At 38.3% G+C, this 22,715-nt stretch overlaps 1 protein-coding gene across 1 annotated transcript in view; it reads left to right on the forward strand.

Moving 5' to 3' along the window:
- The window catches only part of PARP1 (poly(ADP-ribose) polymerase 1), a 48,791-nt gene that overhangs the window by 13,482 nt on the left and 12,594 nt on the right, over window positions 1-22,715 (forward strand). The window contains exons 7-17 of the mRNA XM_032216345.1: window positions 6,477-6,653; window positions 8,367-8,508; window positions 10,161-10,301; window positions 11,631-11,873; window positions 13,898-13,966; window positions 14,685-14,817; window positions 16,875-17,070; window positions 18,664-18,792; window positions 19,280-19,363; window positions 21,337-21,459; window positions 21,936-22,064. Of these exons, the coding sequence (XP_032072236.1) occupies window positions 6,477-6,653; window positions 8,367-8,508; window positions 10,161-10,301; window positions 11,631-11,873; window positions 13,898-13,966; window positions 14,685-14,817; window positions 16,875-17,070; window positions 18,664-18,792; window positions 19,280-19,363; window positions 21,337-21,459; window positions 21,936-22,064 (1,566 nt within the window). The remainder of the gene's footprint in view (window positions 1-6,476; window positions 6,654-8,366; window positions 8,509-10,160; window positions 10,302-11,630; window positions 11,874-13,897; window positions 13,967-14,684; window positions 14,818-16,874; window positions 17,071-18,663; window positions 18,793-19,279; window positions 19,364-21,336; window positions 21,460-21,935; window positions 22,065-22,715) is intronic.

Below are 22,715 nucleotides of genomic sequence, written 5' to 3' on the forward strand. Positions count from 1 at the left end.
TACATCATATTTCCATTTTACTTTTCAGTCATATTATTTTTATTCTATATTATCCCGCTTAGTTTAAATTTTTTCTTAATATATAAACAATATTCTTTTGCCTCTCAAAGTTAATCAAATTTAACATATCATTTCCATCTACCGTGTTTTCCCGAAAATAAGACAGGGTCTTATTTTTTTTACACACAAAATATGGTTTGGGCCTTATTATGAGGGGGACGGTTTATTGTTTTCGGGTTGCCGGGCAGCTGCTCTCTTGTACACTCTGCCGACAGCCAATCCACAACCATAGAGCGTAAGCCCAGAGCGGCCGCTGCCAGAAGACTCAGTTTGGAAGCTGCCGAAAAATCCATGCTGGGATGGCAGAGGCAGCAGCGGAGATGCCCTGGCTCTGCAGGGAGAGCTGGGCCAGGGCATTGTGAGCCTGGGAGGCACGGGAACAGAACAGCCGCTTGCGCAACCCCCTTCTCCAGCCATGCAGAGCGCCATTCACTGGCATTTCAAAGGCGTCAAGCCGCAAGAGCTGGGTGGCGTCAAACAGGCCTTCACATGGCTTGGTGATACCCCTGGGTCAGTATATGGCACTCTGCACGGCTGGAAAGGAGGTTTGCCGGGTGGCTGCTGTGCCTGGCTCTTTGGGAGCCCACTCGCAGGAGAGCAGCCACCCAGCAACACACATACCCCTTCAGTTGGGCACTGTGCCACTCACCAACCTAGCAATATTCCGAAGGCACCAAGCAACACGATCACCTTTGCCTCCCCCCCCCCCCCCCCCCCCGGCCTGGTTTCTGCTGCTTGGTACCTTCAGGATACCGCTAGGTTGGTGAGCGGGGGAGGGCTTATATTTTTGCCCACCAGAAAAATGTGGCATGGCCTTATTATCAGGAAATGTCGTATTTTCGGGAAAACCCGGTATTATTCTGTTTTGCTATTAGTAATACATATCCACATTGAGCTTTTTCTAAATGTTAATGCTCGTGCAAATTTAATTGAAGTGAGATGAATGTCTGCAGCCCCCAAAGATCTACATGGTCTCCTTCAAAAGATGCTTAAAAACTTGTTTTGCCTAAGGCCTTGGTCTAGGATGGGTAGCAAGTCTCTTATAGGACTATGTTGTATCCTCTTAGGTTGTCCCTTTCTTCTGTTGGATATTTCATTCTATTTTAAACGTGCATCATTCATCTTCCTTTGTTTTAGTGTTGCATGCTGCCCAGAGTTATCGTGAAGTGTGGTGGCCTTATATACATTTCATTAATAAGATAAAAGCAGTCAGAGAAACATGACTTGGGCCTATTAACACAAGTAGAATTTAACATCCATTCATTCAGCCATTATTCAGAGCTACAGCAGCGCTGAATAAGAATGACTAATAATGGTTCCTCATAGTTGTAGCAGTCGCAATAGCCTCATAGTTACCTGATTGTCTTTTGGGACCTTCACTGCCAGCTTCTGACAAACATTAGTCATTAGAAAAGCTGGCAAGGGTTACAAATGTCAGTCCTGTGATTGTGGGATGTTGTGACTCCACATGATTCACCTAATAAAGGCAACAAAATCTGCCAGAATTGCTGTCCTAAATCAACATGGTCACATGATATTATATCTTATGACAGCATCACGTAGAAATTGAGCTCTAACCCTGATTACCATTGGTAAGTAGGGACTACGGTCTAATGAAATTTAACTTTCTAGGTTGGGTTTAATGGTTTTGATAAAAGAGTATTAGGAAGCAAGGGTGGCATCTTAAAGGCAATCTGTTGCCAATATAGGTAGTTTTTAACATACGGACATTTAATGACTGTCCAAAGTTATGACAGCTCAGAAAGGATGCTTTACACCAGTGATGGCGAACCTATGACACGCGTGTCAGTGCTGACACGCGTAGCCATTTGGGGTGACGCACAGGATTCATCCCTAAGGTGACCAGACGTTCCGCTGTTGGGACGCGATGCATCTGTAGCGGAGGAGCGGGATCCCGAGGGAGGCTGTTGCAGAAGGGCGAAATCTGAGATTTCTTCGCTTCTGCGGCAGGATAACATTTGTTCTTTAGAGGAAGGGGGGGAGAGACCACTACAGTTGCATTTCTTTTCTTGCTGGGGATTTAGAAGTCTTATGTTCACTTTTATTCCCGGGGAAAAAAACAAACCCGAGCCTCCGCCGTTGTCCAACCCTCGCGTTTCCTGGCAAGAAATCCATCCCCCATTATGACGAGGTATGCCGGCTTTCGATTGGTAAGGCATCCTCGGCATCCCCCGGGTGATCTCTGGGCCCCCGGCTTCCCCATCTCCTCTCCTATGGGGAAACGTGCATCATAATGTTGTAAGCTGCCCGGAGTTACCTGTGTGTGAGGTGGGCTGCCCTATGCATTTGCGTTTGTGTGCTGGAGAGAGAGTGAAAAAGAGAGGGAGAATTATATTAATTAGAAGCGGCGGTGGCGGACGTCGGCAGCGACTGTAACGACTGCTCGGGCGAGGTGCAGAGGAAGAACGGAAGGTCCCTCCTGCCTGCGACGACGGCTCCAGCCATGGACGACCAGGCTGGCCCCAACAACAACAACGCACTGCTCTTGCCGCCACCTCCGGATGGGAAGCAACCACCCCTGTGCGGCCCCTGTGCTGAGGTGGGAAGCGAGTTGGCAAGGCGTGGTTGCTTCCCACCCGGAGGTGGCGGCAAGAGCAGCGCGTTGTTGTTGTTGTTGAAGAAGACGCCGGGGCCAGCCTGCTCGTCCATGGCTGGAGCCGTCGTCGCGGGCGGGAGGGACCTTCCGTTCTTCCTCCGCACCTCGCCCGCGCGGTCGTTACAGTCGCTGCTGACGTCCGCCACCGCCGCTTCCCTCGTCCGTCTCGATTGCTGGAAGCAGTAACAAACGATGCGTCTGCTCCGCTGTCAGCGCCTTGACAGCCACCCCAGCCGGCGGCTACCGGGCCTCGCTGGAGTCAATTGCAAAACCGCGTTCAGCGCTTTGAGGACCTGAGGCATCTTGGGAAATGCAGTTCCCTATCGGAAAGAATGGAGTAGCTGCGAATTTGTAACAACAGAAGATAATAACTTGGTGCTTCGCAGGTTACGAAAATCTCAAGTTTGATTTGCACACTGTTTTTTAAAAGTTAGATAAATTATGCTGTGAAAGCGACTAGAAAGCCTCCCCTCCCTTCCTGTGTGCGAGAAAGGGAAGGAGAGGAAGGAAGGAGGGAGGGGGAAAGGAAAAGAAGAAGGGAGGGGGGAGAAGATGGAAGGAGAAAAGATGGATGGAAGGAGAAAGAATGGGAGGAGAAGGAGGAAGATGGAATAAAAAAAGAAGAAGGGAGGGAGAAAAGAGGGAAGGAGGTAGGAAGAAAAGGGAAGAGAGGGAAAGAGCGAGAAAGACAAAGAGGATGAAGTTGATAGGCAAGAGGGAAAGAGGAAGGAAGGAAAAAGAAAAAGGGAGGGAGAGAGGAAAGAAGAAAAGATGGAACTAGAAAGGAAAGAAGGGAGGGAGGGAGGAAAGGGGAAGACAGGGAAAGAGCAGAAAGACAGAGAAGGTGAAGGTAGATAGGCAGAAGGAAGGAAGAAGAGGAAGGAGGAAGGAACAGAAGCGAAGAGGAAGAGAGAAATGGAAAGAGCAGAAAGACAGAGAAGGTAGATAGGCAAAAGAAATGAAGCTGAAAGAATGGAAGGAGGAAGGAAGAGGAAAGGAGGAAGGAGTGAGTGAGGAAAGAAGAGAGGATGGAAGGAGAAAGGAAGGAAGAGAGGGAAAGAGCAGAAGACAGATAAGGTGAAGGTAGATAAGCAGAGGAATGAAGGAAGAAGTGAGGAGTCTCGAGGAGGGGGAAAACATTTAGTGACCAGAGTTACAATGGCATTGAAAAAGTGACTGATGAACAAAGAAGTTACTAAGCAGGTATGTAAATAATTTGTTTTTGGTTATTAAATACAATTATATTGCAATTATATATTTTGTAGTTTAAACTATAAATTGCGCAAAATTATGTTTTTGTCGAAGTGACACACAACGCGAGTTATGCTCGATTTTTTGCCGATTTTTGACACACCACGCCAAAAAGGTTGCCCATCACTGCTTTACACTAAAGAATTTCTGGTTATCATAAAATGCTATGTTCCTTTGCCCTTGGCAACCTGTATGCACATGGGAACAGTTGTCACGATTGTGATTTGCAATCTTCTCTGCTGGCTTCCCCAGAAATTCAAAGAGGAAGCTAGCTAGAAAATCGCCAGCTCCTACTTCCTGCCAAAAGATTTCCCCTCCCCTCCATGCATCAGGGGTTGAGGGCAGAAACCATCCATCAGGCTACAGAATTGGAAGTGTGGACCTTTGGGACTCCTGCTTCATCTCCCCAGCCCAGTTCACAAGTTCTCTTATGCACACGGAGGGAAGGGGAACTCATGTGCTAGGCTGGAGAGGTGAAGTGGGAATCTTTGTGATCCCTGCCTTGCTTCTGCAGCCCAGGGCATCAGCTCCATTCTCCAGTGGAGGGGAGCTGCCAGCCCTTCTTTGGTAGGCAGCTCTTTTGCTGTCTGCTTAATGACCCACGTGGTTGCTTATCCACAGTTGGGAGTGCCAAGATTGCAGTAGATCACTGAAGCAGTCACAGTGTCTTGCCCAACAACTGGTTGCAGTTGTGGTTGAAAGTCAAGGGCTACCTGTAAGTGTATCTTAAATAACTTTGGGGAAGTCAGAAATAGAATAGAATTAAGAAGTCGGAAAGGGTTATTAAACAGTCATTTGAATGCTTCTACTAAGTTCTTGGAATATGAAGGTCATGATGCAATTGGTAATAATGCTGCATTTAGTCATATAGTTCTGATGATAAGCAGATATGGGGTAGTATTAGCATGTGACTACAGACTGCTATGACCTGAACCACAGGTGTTTCTCTGGTAAGAAGTGCCATGCTGAATTATACCAATGGCCAGTTTAATTCAGATTCTGTTCTAGCACTAGTTATTGGAATGCCTATAAGAAATACACAAGCAAACCATTGTGTAGTACCCACGTCCCAGATTTTCCAACAAACAATATCAAGATGCATACAGACATTGGTATTGGGAAGAATACACAGCCATCCAACTATGCAAGCTGTTGATGCCATTCCCCTATTCATGGATGAAATTCTTTCATAAAGTTTGTTAAGTAAGCTCCCAGTTGGGAGAGCGAGTACGTTCAGCGAAGCGTTGGGAGAGTTGTGTTGGAGAACACACAAACCAGCATACAGAGACACTGCAATTTAAATAGGCTTTTACTTTCATGGAAATAGAGGTATCAGAGTCCATCAAACAGTCCAAGTCATACATGGATAAGACAGTCAGTCATCAACGTCTTTCAGTTAAGGGATAATCCCAATAACATAGTCCATAATCATACAAACAGTCTGGTACTCAAAGTTTGCTAGCAGTTGCAAAACTTACAATAGCTCACGGCACTCAGATCAGATCAGCCCAGCATCTGACAAAACAGAGAGAGAGAGAGCGCTAACAGTCGTTCTGGCTCCCTCTTTATGGCCAATTGAGGAAAACATCAACCAATCACATTTTACAGTATGCTTTAAAGAAACAGGTACATCATTGTTACATGATTTATATATTGCCAACCCAACCATTAGATTATATTGCTAACAAAGTTGTCCAAATGAGTGCCACTGTGTACTTCAGGATTTTGTAGTTACTGATGCATGTGTAAAAAATTTTCTTCTTCTTTGCCATGAATATCTCACCATTTGGTTTAATTTGAGTGACAAATCTAGTAGTATGAAAAGAGAAAAACCGTCATAACCTTTCCTTACAAGGCAGTTATTTCAGCAGTTCCCCCCCCCCCATTTTTTTTTACCTTTTCCTGCACTTTAAAACAACGGAAGCATTTTCCAATATCTCCCCTCCCTCCCTGCTGAAAGGGTAGCCAGAATTGAATAACATATTCCAAGTGTCTCCCTTCATAGATGTGCTGACAGTTTTATATTTGGTTCTTTTCTTAAGAATCCCCAGCATGAAATGGGTGCATCTTTCACAGGGATTCTTTTATGCCTATGTGGCTGGAGGTTGTAGTATAATATTTGTAATGCAAAACATGCAGAAGCCAGTTGGCTATTTTACTTCTGTAAATTTTATCTCTGAAAGATAGTTTGTACATCATTTTGCTTAAAGCAAGCTGGGAGAAATTCTAGTTTGATATCTAAATGAGCCCCTCAGGTTTTTTCATCCAGTTCCAGGGCTGTCCTTCCTAGTCAGAAGAGAAAATAAGACTCAATAAGGTGAGGGACAGATGAGTCCATTCCCGGGAACTGTTCTTTAGGTTATTGTTGGGTTCTTGGCCACTGCCACTTGTCAGTTGAATAAAGGCTGGGCAAAGAGGAGTGACTCCTATAATTTTAGAGGAGAGCTATGGTTGGCATTTGTTTGACATCCTATTCTCTGAACAAGGCATCTGTGGCATTGGGCATTACTCATTTTAATGTACGTCTTTTGCTTTTTCATTGTTTCAGATTTTGGACCGTGTTGCAGATGGGATGGCTTATGGAGCTCTGCTTCCCTGTGAAGAGTGCAAAGGACAGTTTGTGTTCAAGAGCAATGCCTATTACTGCACAGGGTATATTACAGGTTGGACCAAATGTGTTGCCAAGACACAGATGCCCAACAAGAAAGAATGGAAAATCCCAAAGGTAGGCTGGGAGGCCTGCTATGACTGTTATCACATTGATTAACATTGTTTATGGGATTGTATAAGAGAAAGAATTCCACCCTTCTAGCCTTTTTCTTTTCTTCCATTTCTCGCTCTGCCGAAGACCTTCTGCCAACACTCTTGAAACACTCACACCATCTCAGTCCTTTCTCCTTTATATATAAGGAAGTTGGATATGAATTCAACTTTCCTGCTCCTACCTCCAGTTACAGCAAGACAGGGAAGCCAAGGAAGTGCATATCTATCATCCAAGGTTGCCTTCCATTGTCGACAAAAAAAACACGGCTTGCTAAGCCTGAGCCTGATATGATGAGCCTACCATGGCTCGATTTTGATGAAAAAATAAAATGATTTGCCTCTGAACTGTAGCCAAGAAGCTGTTGGTTGAACAGCATTGATAGGGGATAAAGCCAGACAGTGATACTGGTGGGGAACTGTCAGTGTACTATGAAGCGTACTATGCAGTAGTGCTTAATTGGTTTACAGGCCTTATTTGGTTTGTGATTTAATACACAATTGGTATCACTATAATAGATGTCAGATTTAAAATGAAAGATTTGAGAAGCATATTGTTAATACCTATGGAAGCCACAACTTTCCCAAAACCAGTGCCCTACGGATGTATTAGACTGCAGCTTAGCATTCCCAGCTGCCATTTTACAACCCTCCTACTATCCCCAGGTTGCTTCATGATTTGGGACATGTTTTTTTTAAACTTGTGCCGCCTCCCCCCTCCCTAAAATAAAAGACAAAATATATGCCTCAGGCTGGGAAAGTAAAGTACTGTTTTTAAGTGCAATCCTTAATTGGTAAAAAGTTACCTGCCCTCAATTTAGAGATCCTCCAACTAGGGAGATAGTACTAAATAGTGAAATGGACAAACAAATGGGAAGAGTAGTTATGTATGGCCTCCTTTTCACTTATGTAAAAGAGGCAGCTGGTGCTACTGAGCTGCTGGTGCTACTGAGTGTTTTAGTTTAGAATGACTGGAGCCCAATTATTATCTATCCCTAATATAATTAATATGTATACGTTTTATTACTAATTATAAAAGAATAAAAGTACAACTTATTAGGCACAACCATTTGATACAACAACATAGCTTCAGGATATTGAAACCAAAGGATGGATATAGTTTGGATCATCTCACCCCACTTAAATGTTTATTGTTTTAATTACCAGCAGAACTGGGGAATTGGGGCAATTAGTTCTTCCCAGCTACTTTTTAAGAAAAAAATCACTTACACTTTGAGTCTACTGGATCATTTTTAAGTTGATTCAGTACCACCTTCCACTACTATAAATGTAAATGCAACATTTTTCTAGAAAAGAGGTTGAAGAGAGGGCTCCTTCCCTCACAACTGCAAATCACTGTGATTTGCATTGTCGCAATCTAGTTTCTTCTGTGGAGAGATGTTTATTATAAGGCAAGGTTATTGTTACTTTTTTTTTTTTAGAGTTTTAGTTGAAATTTTAAGTTATGGGGAATCTAGTGATGTATTTGAAATTATTCAGATATTGTAAATTGCTATTTATCGTTTGCCCACTCTGATATGAAGAGAGTTTTGGGAACAGTGAACATTAAACCTTATCTGAATATATTTGCCTATTTTTTCCATTGCATTCATTTATGAGAGTTCTTTTTTTATTACTGTTTTAAAATTATTTTTTTCCTCATCCTTCTGCACAACAGAAATTACGAGAGATCCCTTACCTAAAGAAATTCAAATTTAAAAAACAAGATAGAGCATTCTTGCCAGAGGCTGCTTCTACAAATTCTGTACCTCCTTCAGCAGGTTCTGATCCTATTACAGGAAATTCGGCTGCACCAGCAGGTATATTAACTGGAGGTCATTGTGGGAAACTGTTTTGATTAAAAACATGAAATGTTAGCTTTCATAAAATGTTATTTCCACAGGGGGGAAAAGTACCTACTGAAAAATTGTATTTATCATTAGAATGAACTCAATTATAATATTATTTTCTTTATCTTTTCAGAACAAATTGTCCTATGATTCTTAACTGTACTATGCTGTGCTATGTTGTACTACACTACACTATACATACTTTTGTATAATATGCTAAATATACTTCTCTTTATTTTATTATAGAGCTCCCTATCTCACAAACAAGTGACTTTGTGCAGCATACAACAAAGCTAAAAGAAATAATACTTAAATCCGTTATCATTAACAACTCTTTTAAAACATTTTAAAAAACTATAAGAACACTTGACATATTATAAATATGTCCTAGGTATTACCTATTAATTTCCAGATATATTCTCCAAAATCTTTTAAACACTAAGAAGTTTACTGCCTTTTCTACAATAGCAAGTTTTTGATCCACAATATAATTTTAATAGAATTGTACTTTCAAACAAACACTTCATACATGAAATTATTTCTTAGTGTTCTCCACAGATGGCAAGTAACAGGTTGGTTGTTCTATAAAGTCTTTAGATCTTTAGATAGACCGGGAATGGTGGGATTTGTAATCTGAAATTTTGTTGAAGGTAACAGTTTGGGGGAAGCAATTTGAAATAAGAACAACTTGCATGATCTATGTTTGATTTTCCCCACTTTTGTACTTTTAACCCTTTGAAATATTGAATTAGCTGTTTATTCAGTTTAGCTATAAGCATTTTTACTATTGCATATTTTTCTGTAACTCTGATACAAAGGACTTTGGAGGAACAAGCCAATCCATTTTCTATGCTTTAACTAGTTCTCAGTAGAGACTTATCTATTCCTCCCACCCTGTTCCACAAAAAACATTTGATGTGTTGAAACGTCAGGGGTAGCTGAGGTATGTAGGAATGCTAGAGCTAGGATAACGTTCTCAGGAAAGGAAAGATATAGGCATGGAGCCAGTTCACTCTAGTGAAGAAAGCAAGCTGGAATAAATCAAAAGGATCCTGAGCAAGGTGGAGGGAAATAAAAGAAGAAAGTCAGAAAATGATGCAGTGGCATTCTTGCTCTGGATAAGAAAAAATGGGAAGCTGCAATGAGAAGCTGTCTGTCATACCAGAGACATGGGTGTCATACTAAATAAAGTTGGTGCTTGGCAATTGCATGAATGGCAGATTCTGTTGGGAGAGAATGGGAGGCTTTTTCTGACATTGTCAGCTGCTGCTTATTATAGCATAATAACTGAAATACTCATTTTCTCTTGAAGGAAGGCATTGAACATTTTTTCTCCCCCACCCCCAGCTTCCCATCAAACATGAATGAAATCCCATCTATTATGCATAAACATGTATTTAAATTGCATTGTGATAGTCATGAATAAAAAAAATATCTCTGAGCATAACTATTCTGCAATGGAAAAAATAACACTGGCTCAAGAATTTAACATCCTAAGATTTGCAAGGGACATATTAAAAAGTCAGGATAATATGTGCAGTAAAAGTGTAAAGTCTTATATCTTCACATTTCCTTCTTTCTTTGAATAGTATATTCATAGCTTTGTGATTTCACTTGACCAGATAAACCATTAAACAACATGAATATGGTAGTCCTTGGGAAATTGTCGAAGACCAAGGATGAAATTAAATCTGCCATTGAAGAACTTGGGGGAAAGGTGACAGCGACTGTGAATAAAGCTGACTTGTGCATCAGCTCTCAAAGTGAGTAGATGGTAATACTGTCAACAGGGACATTCTCAATAGCAAGAGTGTTACATTAAACAGAGGCCTAAAAGAGGAGAGGAGATTGTATTAAATTTAGCAGCTAATGCAAGGAACTCAGAGTATTCAGCTGTCTTAAATATAATCTGATTATGTATGCTTTTTTTTATACAATTAAGTAATATCTTAGTTTGCTTCTATGTCTATTTTTTATCAAACATTTCCATATAAATGTTACTAATAATCTTTTTAACCATTTTGGTTTAGCAAAAAATCATTTTGCTTTTACTTCATTTTTGTTAGTTTACTGCTTCTTTACTTCTCAATTGTAACACTGTTTAGTAGTCCAAGGGTGTGTGTGTGGAGCGAAAGATTGGAGGTCTCTGAAAATGCCTCCCTTCAACCTACCTTCTTGCTGTAGTGTAGCAAGATGGTAGTCCCTTTGGTATTAATATGAATATAATTTGATATTAATAAGAACAAAGGAAATACAGAAATCCTTTTGGAACTTTGAGGAGTCAGCAGAAAGCATTAAAGGATAGTATCTTGAACTGTGAAACTACAAAACTTAAGTTTTTAGAAAGAGGAGAGATTAAGGGGATCTCTGTAGTTGACAGAAAAGATGTTGATTTCATGCATGAGAAAAAGCTGTTCAGTGAATGCCAGCTTGCATCACAACACACTTACATTTCTCTTTTAAAAATTGAGGAAATAAACATGAAACAGAGTACTTTTTTATACACTTTGTAGGTGTTCAGTGAGTGCTACCATCCAACTGCATCATTTTCTGGGAAATCTAGTCTACTCTTACCTAGTTTTAAACCTATCTTCAAATTTCACAATGTATGCCAGTTTTAATTTAGTAAGGATTTTGTGCATTTGCTCCCATAGGTCTGAATGCTTGAAATATTGATGATATTTTTATGGATACATAACTAATACATTTACTACCAGAACATAGGATTTAATAGAATTCTGAAGATATTATAGCATTAGAAGCTCTGAAATGATACTTAATATAATGTATGGTCATGCAAAATCCCCATTTCCTCCTGATCAGCTGGGACTCGGGAAGTGGGGCCAGTCAGAGGTGGTATTTACCGGTTCTCCAAACTACTCAAAATTTCCACTACTGGTTCTCCAAAACTGCCCAGAACCTGCTGAATTTCACCTCTGTTCTGGCATGAATATAGACAGATAGCTATAAGTTCCTGTACCCTGAAAATTAGTGTCTTCTGCTGTTTCAGCTAAAGTAGGGTAACATATTGTGCCTTGCCTTTTCTATTTCTTCTCTCCCCCCCCCCCCTCTCTCAAATGTAAATCTTACAGAGGAAGTTGACAAAATGAGCAAAAAAATGGAAGAAGTAAAGAAAGCCCACTTATGTGTGGTGTCGGAGGACTTCCTCCAGGATATAAAAAGCTCCAGCAAGGGTTTTCAGGAGCTTCGATCACTACATGCGGTGTCTCCCTGGGGTGCAGAAGTAAAGCAGGAACTCAAAGAAGTGTCTGTAAGTGGAAAATCCAGTGGACACCCAAACATGAAAAATTCTGGGAAGAACAAGGAAGAGCAAGGTAAAAGCCAAAATAGTAGTTGTTATTTTCACCTCAGGCTGCCATTTTTTTTACTAAGAACATTGGTTAACCTTTAGAATAGGATCCTTAATAGCCTTTTCAGGATTTGTCCTAAACAGAGGTCATTCAAGACTGAAATGTACATATTTTTTGGGGGGGGGGATTAGAAAAGCTGCCACATGTGATGATCATAGGAATGGCCTTTCCATCCTCTACTTCATATTACAGGTTCCTTTGTTTTGCCCTTGCTGTTGGACTTCTAAGAAGAAATAAGTGAAGCAGCTTTTAGCAGGCAACAGGAAGGAACCATCCATTGTTTAGATAAGGAAATCCCCTACCCATTATAGTGTGCCCTTCCACTCCCTCAAAGATCAGGAAAAATGAATTCTTTCAACTTGCCAACTGGAACATGGGATGCTGAATAGAGGAGGCTTACTTTAGTTCTCTAGCTTGATAAGATCTTGATATGCAATAGTCTCAATTAACTGAGTGTCTGCATAGTAGATTCTGTATGTTGCTTCTGGCACAAATATGCAAGCTGAAAGATCTGTTCTAGAAATGCTTAGTATTCTGTACTTCAGATTCCTTAGAACTTGGCTGAAACTTAGTTGTTGTTAAAGCCATTTATTTGCAGTTACCTTATTGCTGAGATAGCATTCTCTGTCTTGGCAACCCTATTATATTGAACTATGTCATCTGCAACTTTTAGCAAGAAGGCAGCTATACTTCAAGGGAAAACTTTCCTGGATAGAGTAGGCTGACTTAAGCCTTAAACTGGAAGGTTATGTATCGCTAAGAACTTTTATGCCATGGCAGTATAACATGAATGCTAAAATATGAGATCCATTTTCCAAATTCGAGGAAATATCTGAATCCTCATTTTTTGTTTTCTTCCTTTGCAAATAAGGTGGTCCTTGATTAATAACTGCTTGTTCAGGGATGGTTTAAACTTATGATAGCATTGAGCATTTCTATCCATCCCCTGGAGTCACATGATCATGTTTTGCTCCCTCCCTGCCTGCTTTCCACAAGCAAAGTCAATGAGGAAGTCAGCAGGAAGCCAGGGGTCACAGTCGTGTGAGATCTTCACTTAACAACATTAGTTGGTACTGCCAGAATTGCCATTGCTAAGTGAAATGGTCACATAACTTTGCACATTACTTAGTGATAGGAATTGTAATCCCAATCGCTGTCATTAAATAGGATTGTCTATAAACAATTGTTGTATTCTAATTTTGTTACAAACAGAAGCCCATAGTTCTATTTTTCATATTTAGTTGAAGAACGTACGTTTTTTAGAATTTTTCCCTTGTAATCTCAGGAAAACATAAAGATGCCATTGACAAAACCACATGTATGCAAGAAATATGCCTTCTCTGTATCAAATAAGATTTTTAAGTACCTAACTGTTTGGATTAGGGTCTAAAAATTGCTGCAAAAGAATTATCTGAGGGCAAGGTAGGTGATTGGATTTATCAGGGATTAAACAAAACCCAAATGGTTCTTTTGATTTATAAGATTTATAATCTGCACTGTGTTTAATTCTAATATTCTAAACTGTAGTCTGAACTGGGAGGGATTACAATTAACTTTACACATTTTATTGAGAATCATTGTTACTGTTTTTACTTCTACATGTTGTCCTGCTTTTTCATTTGTTAAAATATCCCCAAAGGCAAATATAATCATGTAAAAATTAAAACAATGTTAAAATAACTTAAAACAAAAAATATTCAGTAAAAAACTCTTAAAAGTATTAAAGCCCTGCAAAGCTTAAAAATAATCCAAAAGGCAATTTAAACATATTGTTCAAATGCTAAATAACATTATTTACCAAGTTATTAGAAATATAGAGATTGCCATACAATTGACAGAGTAACTCAGCAAATGATCAGTTTGCATTAGTTCCTGCAAAATGTAAGGATCATTTTTATAATTACCTAATTATACTTTTTAAATTGATGGATGATTTCTTTCTACCCAGAGAAAAAGAAATTACTACTTTGTTTCCTGTCATTATCTAGGAACAAGTAAGTCTGAGAAGAAAATGAAGTTGACAGTTAAAGGAGGGGCTGCTGTCGATCCTGACTCAGGTATTTTTATTTTCATAAAAATAATTCTACCTCCTTTTTCCCATATCAGTAAGTTGGGCAGCCAGGGAATGTTCTTATATCCTTGCTTTCATTTACTGCGTCTGCTTTTCTAGTTTTTCTAATGCATGGATGATATGAATGCCTCTGTCCTGTTGATACCCCTATTTATCCTATGTACGTGTAATTGTACTTTATGATCAGATAAACAACAATAGTAAGATTTTTGGTTTTTTACCTAGCACAGGTGTGTCCAAACTTAGGAACGTTTAAGACTTGTAGAGTTCAACTTCCAGATTCCCCAGCCAGCATGGCTGGCCGGGGAATTCTGGGAGTTGAAGTCCACAAGTCTTAAAAGTTCCCAAGTTTGGACACCCTTGTACTAGCATCTTTTATGTGATATTTCCTAGCACAAAACAAGGAAGTTGGCACTCTGGGAACTGGAACAAGGCTTTTATATATTAGTTATTCAGGATAGGACTTTCTGAGTATGGATGCTTAGTAAAATAAATTGTGATTTTGGTATCCAGCACTAGAAGTCTGAAAGAAGCAACATGATTTGCCATAAATCAGTTATGGGGTTACAATTCTCTTTTGAATCATCGTTGTGGATAAGAAATCAAAACTCCAACTTTTCAAATTTTATGCTCAATTTAATAAAATGAATAAAATAAAATGTTTCCGAATAGGAAGAATTAACATTTGTTATATATGTAAATAGGTCTGGAAGATTCTGCGCATGTTTTTGAAAAAAGCGGGAAAATATTCAGTGCCACTTTGGGTCTAGTTGATATTGTCCAAGGAACAAATTCTTATTACAAACTTCAAATGCTGGAGGATGATAGAGAGACCAGGTGAGAATTCTCCTTTTCTAGACAGTAAATGTCTTTTCTAGACATTGCAAATTTTCCTTAGTGTGGCTTGGGTAATAAAAGCTGATGCTGTTGCGTTTGTTTTTCATAAGAATTGTTTGATTCTTGCTCTTGCTCTTAAACAGGTGATAAGAATCCAAAACTAAAACAATTTGTACCCCTACATAAAACCAATCTTCAGTTGCAGTTTTCTGGGAATGACTTCAGTTGAACTTAGTTCTGTTTGTTTTTTAATTTAGCCTTAGTTAAAACTCAATTATATAGAGGTCTAGATCTTCATGAAATACAATGCAAATATATACAACAGTTTTATCCATAATATGTTTACACAACTATAGATGAGAAACAAGCAGAGGGAAGCTAAATACAGCTTTATTTTATTTATTGATTTTGCCTCCCATTCATCCCTCACGTGGAATTCCAAAGTTAACACTCCCCACAAGTTAAAAAGCATGCAACTTAAATGGAATAAAATTAAGAAAATTGCAGCCAACTTAAATGTATCTTAATAGAAGCAGAAAATGCCTAATTTCTATTAGCGTGTGTGTGTGTGTATAGTTTCGCTTGTTTCTCTTTTATTCAAGTCCACATATATAAGTTCAAAAGCTGAGAATTTATATCTAAAAGAAATACTGTTACTTTAAAAGTGTCTCCCAAGTTTATGTAATTTGGGGTGGGTGGGTGGATAAATCTTATGGATTTATAGGAAAAGCAGAGATAGTCAAAGATTTCTCATGACATAATCAGCCATCCCAAAAGAGTTTCTTAATTATTACTGTGAATTCATTCATTCATGTTAAGTTTTCTATTTTTTATAATAGTCTGATAAAAGAACTTAGTTGCAGAGAAGTAGGCAACTTTTAACTATCTAGTTTAATACCAGCCTAGTATCTAGTATCAACAGTTATTGTAGTTGATGGCATAAAAGCCATCAAGAGAGATCCAGTACAGCAGAAATTCCATGTCTGTTTACTTCTATATTTACTCTTGTCAGTAATCATGACCGTGGTCCCCCCAAGCTTAGATATGCTTCTCAGCAACGTGATCCATTGGACTATACTAATTTTCACCTAGTAGATGCTGTCCAAATCTCAGCACAATTGCATATTTATTTCCAGCTGCATTAGAGTAGGTTCACACTTATATTCTTCAAGCAATTTTTGTCCTATAAAAAAGGTAATGTTTTGTTTTTTATATATATATATATATTAGATTTTTACAACCCCTGGTAAGCCCCAATTATGGGAGGAAGCTAACTGCTTCCATCATCTGTCCTTCGGCTCGTCACAAGAGTTCATCACGACAGAAACCCAATATTTTTACTGTTGCCTTTGTTATATTTGTGTTTTTTTTATTTGTGCTGATAAATAAATAAAGGGAGACTAGTATAGATCTATTTCAAGCTATTTAGCTCTCATCAGCTAGCCATACCCTTACTGGGATTTGAACCTGGGCTGTATGGCATACTAGGCACACTAGGCAGAGATCTTAGCCATCAGGCCACAGGCTCTTATCCGTTTATCAGCGAAGCCAGGGTGAAAGGTATCTATTAGATTTTTTTTTATAAAAACACACACACACACACACACACACACACACACACACACATATATATATATATATATGAATGATCCCACTGTATTTTTTAAACTCAGATTTGCTTATGCTCAACCTACTGAATATGTGTAAAGGGGAATCAATGTTTAAATGATGCTAAATTAGTTAATGTCCTGCGGGAGTGTTCCCTGTGTATATAAATCCCTTTTTCGTAGATTAACTTTGAATTAGCATTTAGGCAAAGCTTTCCTACCACTTATCCTTGTTTCCTAAGCATACTGTTACTAAATGCAGCACAGGAGGCTGTTCAATGCTAATATTGAACTGACAGTCATCCTTCTCTCTGTTTTGCATTTTTATTATCAATTTCTGTAACAATGAATACAATTATGTATACTGCAAAGAGCTAGGCTTTATATCTTCTTTTCAGAACAGCTTGCTAGATTATTTCATATTTTTCTTTCATTTACTTTTATCTTTAGGTACTGGGTTTTTCGCTCATGGGGACGTGTTGGCACATCAATTGGAAGTAACAAGCTAGAGAAGATGCCTTCTAAAGAAGAAGCCATTGACCATTTCCTAGATCTGTATGAAGAGAAAACAGGCAATTCCTGGCATTCCAAAAACTTCACCAAATATCCCAAAAAATTCTACCCTTTGGAGATAGACTATGGGCAGGTAATGTGATCCTTTTCAAAAAGATGGTCTGCTTTGTCAAGATTTCATATAATAACATGCTTTGGAGTAACCAGGAAAAACTTTAGTGTGAGGCAAAGACTTCGCTATAGTAAACACTTGCTAGCTCCATTCATTCATTGATTATGAGCCGAGGTGGCACAGTGGTTAGAGTGCAGTAATGCAGGCCACTTCAGCTGACTGCTATCTGCAGTTCGGCGGTTCAAATCTTACCGGCTCAAGGTTGACTCAGCCTTCCATCCTTCCGAGGTGGGTGAAATGAGGACCCAGACTGTGGGGGCAATATGCTGACTCTGTAAACTGCTTAGAGAAGGCTGAAAGCCCTATGAAGCGGTATATAAGTCTAACTGCTATTGCTATTAATTTGTATATTATAGGGTTATATTTAGGGTTGGTGTGAAATCAAAACATAGTTTGACTGAGACCAACTTAGCTTAAATTCATCATGTATCAGACGTTGCTTAAGTAAATTAAGTAACTCCTGACCATTAATCAGTGGAACGGCTTGCCTCCAGATGTTATGGGTGTTCTAGCATTGGGCATTTTCAAGAAAAGACTGGACTGCCCTTTGTCTAGAGTAGTATAAAGTATCCTGGGAGGGAGGGACTAGAAGACTTCCAAGGTCCTTCCAACCCTATTATTCTATGTTCCAAACTGGAGTTTTATATCATATCCTGCCTTTGTTGTTTTCACAAATAATTCGAGGTGACAAATATATCTAAAGCACCTTCCTTCTTGTATTTTCCCCACAACAACAATCTGGTGAAGTGAGGTGAGCTAAGAGAGACTGGCCCAAGATCAACCAGCTTGGTTTCATGGCTAAGGCAGGACTTGAACTCATAACCCCTTGTTTACTAGCCTCAATTCTTGCATATGAAAGAGTTTACCTCTAAAGAGGCACCACCTTTCACCAAAACATGTGACTTTGATAAGGGGAATGAATGCATGACAACCTTATGTAGCGTTTAATCTTACTTTTCATAACCTTGTAATGTGCATTTGCTGAAGAGCTGTATCAGTAATTTGTTAAAAGATTGGCCCTCAGATTATAACCTTCACTTATTTTTAAAAGCAAAAATGTTCTGTCATCTAGGTCCTTCAGATATTTTTAAATGATCATTCCTTCAATCCTCTTGGCCATGCTAGCTGGCATTGCTTAAAGTCATCCAAAACTGACAGCATGACAGATTGCCTATCTTTGAACTAGAGCCTCTCAAACAGCAGCAAAGGACTAGCTAATGGACAATGCCACATTATCATCCCAATTAATCAGAGTTGGTATTTTCTAAGTACTGGAATCTCTACAGTTAGAAATCAATTTATTTCTTTGAGGACAAGAGGAGGGGGATGCAAACAACTTTGTGGCCATTTTATTGTTTCCTTGCAGCTGTGGATATAAAATGTTCAGATTTTCTGAAAATTCTAGTAAGTATGGGTAGCAATAACTTTCGAAGATCAATTGAGAACTTCATGTATTCTCTGTTCTTCGCTAAAGAAGCAAAGTAGCTTAATTTGTGCATGTATGTTGCTTTAACACAAGTTCGTTCCATTCAACTCCCAACCCTCTATCAATAGGATGAAGAAGCAGTCAAGAAACTGACAGTGAGTGCAGGAACCAAGTCAAAGCTTCCTAAGGCTGTCCAAGATCTTATTAAGATGATTTTCGATGTAGAAAGTATGAAGAAAGCCATGGTGGAGTTTGAGGTTATTATTCATCCTTTGCTTAACTACTTGGTGTTATTAGTTTGATATTCTCAGAATGATAATGGCACGAATACAGTTTAATGGGAATAGGCATTCTTTATCTTTCAAGAATATCAGGGTGATTTTTCTTTGGTAGAAAAAAGTTGCGTCTTAATGTATATTTTTTAACCTGTTTCCCAAAATGTGAAGACATAATCTGGAAATAGGTGCACATAGATCATTTATCTCTATTTAAAAAATCTTTTATAGTACTTAACTGTATTTAATTGGGCAGACCAAAAAGTAACAGGTATATTAAGCTAAATCCTTTCAAACAAATTGATTGACTAGAATAAAGTTGCTTCCTATATGCTCTTTGTATTTCTATTCTTTGAGTTAATATATTTTTTTTTTTGCTATTTCTTCTATATCTTCTTTTGCAGCCAGTTTCCATTATTTTCCCATAATAAAATTCTACTTTAATTGGAACCATTTATTTTCTTCTTAGATTGATCTCCAGAAGATGCCTTTGGGAAAGTTAAGTGAGAGGCAGATCCAGAGCGCATATTCCATTCTGAATGAAGTTCAGCAGGTAAGTAAAAAGAAAAATTCATTTTCCAGCTATTTAAAGCAATATTCCTTTGATTCCAGAAGTAGTTTGAAATCTTCAAGAATAGTAACTATCAACAAATGTAGGTAGCTCCCTTTTAAAGTTTCCTAACTGATAATCCTTGCCTACTTGGTAGCAACAAACTCCAGAATTTAACTATGAATTTTGTAAAGAAGTATTCTATTCGTTCATTCAAATTCTGTAGCTGTCCAATTCAACCAAATGACTCTTGGTGGCTTTTGTCACTTCTGAGTCTCTTCACATCTATTTTCATATATAAAATGGAGGGATCATTCTTCTGTCCTTAACTTAAAAATATGCCTGATTTTAGATCTCAACTGTTCAGTCCTTATACAAGAACCACTCTAAACTGTTAATCATTTTGGCAGCCTTTTTCTACAATCCCTTTAATGAAATTGGAAGATTTTTGTTTTAGTGGAAAGCAAGTACAGGAGCATATGGGCATGTCTTTAAAAGATACACAGCTGGCAAGCTAAGTAAGAGAGAATTGGACAAGGAAAAGAGGAAAAAGAGAGAAGCAGGATAATTAAAGGTTTAGGAAAAATAGCAAGTTAGACTTATATACCGTTTCATAGGGCTTTCAGCCCTCTCTAAGCGGTTTACAGAGTCAGCATATTGCCCCCAACAACAATCCGGGTCCTCATTTTACCTACCTCGGAAGGATGGAAGGCTGAGTCAACCTTGAGCCTGGTGAGATTTGAACAGCCGAACTGCTGAACTGCAGTAAGCTGAAGTAGCCTGCAGTGCTGCATTTAACCACTGCGCCACCTTGGTAATAGTAATGCTCAGGAAGAGTTTTATTGATGTACTTATAAAACTGTTCAATCTCTACATTTTAAATTATCATTCAATAGTATTTTTAATTATTCGTAGAAAGCTATGCTCTGACTAAATAAGAGAGAGAGAATATAATAGCAATCCCACAACTAAAGTAACTATACTACAAGAAAGAGAAGTGATAATATATGAGAGGAGATCACATCAATATAAAATTAAATCTTAGTATAAGAACTCTTGTTAAGGTGATGTCAACAGGTTTTTAAAATACATATATCTATCCATTCCAAAAAAACTAGACAAAATTTTGCGCCTTCTGAGTAAACGGGTCAAAGAGAATGTGCAATTCGGAACCACAGTTAAGTGGGCTATTTGTTGCAGCATTTTCTAATATAGAAAAATTTAAAGGTCACCTTAAAGCCTTACTGATTACCTGAGGGGGCGTCTTTTTCCGAGAGTTTCTAGCCATCCCAATTTGATCCAGCAGATTGGCCATGCTGCAGATCCCGTCAGTCAAAGAGTGTCAACTGGCAGGAACTATAGGGCAGGCTTTAACTGCTATAATCTGTACCTTATGAAATATTCTCCTCCCAGACATTAGAATGTCCCAAACCTGTTGGATATGTAACTGGACCTGGGCTTTGGAATACATTAAGGGCCACTTTACTTGGCTTTACTATTAGGTGATTAATCATCACAGCTGCTGTTTTGTACTTTTTTTTGTGGATGTTTTTATTGTTTTTAAATTATTTCAGTTGTTTTATAATTTTAGAATTGTAAGCCATCTAGCAGATATAGAAAATGGATGGATGGATAGGAAGGAAGGAAGGAAGGAGAAATCTGTCATGAAATTACATGTAGACCAGTCTTTCCTGAACTGAATGTGTAAAAATAGCATATGCAATGTTTGCTTTTGCTTAACATTTAACATCCTGGATTCTCACCTCCTGCCATCCCATGATATCATATTTCAGTCGCTTTGTTACTGATGATGGTTGGGAAGGCATCACACTGGGAAAACTTACACAAATATTTCAAAATGCTTCCTTAACTAAAGTTTATTTAAACTAACTTTTTACTGAGGGAAGTAACTCAAATACATGCATTTGTTGCTGCCGAAGATTCTTATAGTTTTATTTCTTTTTCTCTCCATGTAGGCAGTTTCTGATGGTGGCACCGATTCACAGATATTAGATCTCTCCAATCGCTTCTACACCCTCATTCCCCATGACTTTGGAATGAAGAAGCCTCCACTTCTAAACAACCTTGACTACATTAAGGTACTCTGCATTTAACTCTCATACTTGAACACAGAAATAATATAAATCATATTTTTAAAAATGTAATTTTAAGACAGTTACGTCAGCCCAATAGTCAACTTTCTAATCTACTTTGAATGATTAATACACTGTTGGACATGGGCAGGAGGTTCAGGTTCAGGGTATGCCTCACCTATAATGTTTATTAGGTAAACCTGTGGCCAATCATTTTCAGTTTAATTAAATACTATATTATAGGAGTGATTCATACTTGAAAGGAGGTGGTATTGGGGGTATTTAAAGGAATCAAATCCATCATCTTTTGGTTCCTTACATAAAGTGTAAGACAAAAAATGGGGGAATTTTCATTTTTATCAGAAGAGGTAATGCTACTTTTCGGAAAATAGCAATTGGAGAATCTGAAGCAGTCTCTTAAGATAATAAACACTGTGCAATGCATGTATTGTTATGAACAATTGCATCTTTCATTTATCAAGACTAAAGTGGAAATGCTGGATAATCTGCTTGACATAGAGGTCGCTTATAGCCTTCTAAGAAGTGGCAGTCAGGATGGGGATAAAGATCCAATAGATGTGAACTACGAGAAGCTCAAAACCAGTATCCAGGTAAAAATGGCAGAGATGTGTGTTATTCTCTTTTGACACTATATTTTTCTAACTTTCCAAGGTTAATTTAAATGAGTAGATATAAGATGTACATTTTGGTACTTCAGTGATAAATTCTTATCTACAACAATTTCAACAATTTAAAAAAGTTTTCATGTCTAGAAGCTCATATACATTTGGTTATTTTCTTTTCTGTTATTTTTAATGTAGAAGAAAAGGAAAAGGCTCTAAAACATAAAAACAAGAAAAACAAAACAGGGAAATACATGCATAACATTAATTATGTATATGATGGAATGCCCAGATTTTTTAAAAAAATATAATGACTCATTTTCGGCATTCAACTTGGCCACACACAAATTACTGATCAATCTTTTCTTTAACTTAATATGAAATTCATTCATAGCGGACAATGGACATGTATCATCAACCCATATAAAATATAATATTTTCTTGCACATTACCAATATTGGTCTTAATAATTAGGTTGTAAATTAGAAATTGTCTTTTGGAAATGCTTGGTCTATAAATGTGATTGATAAATATATAATAATCTTCAGTTCTCTGTAAAAATAATCCATTGTTATCTTTTCAAATATAGCAACAGTTTAAGAATACTGCTAACAAAATTGGTCCAAAATTATGTAAATA

Source organism: Thamnophis elegans, chromosome 4 (genome assembly GCF_009769535.1).
Source record: "Thamnophis elegans isolate rThaEle1 chromosome 4, rThaEle1.pri, whole genome shotgun sequence".
Classification (NCBI taxonomy): Eukaryota; Metazoa; Chordata; class Lepidosauria; order Squamata; family Colubridae; genus Thamnophis; species Thamnophis elegans.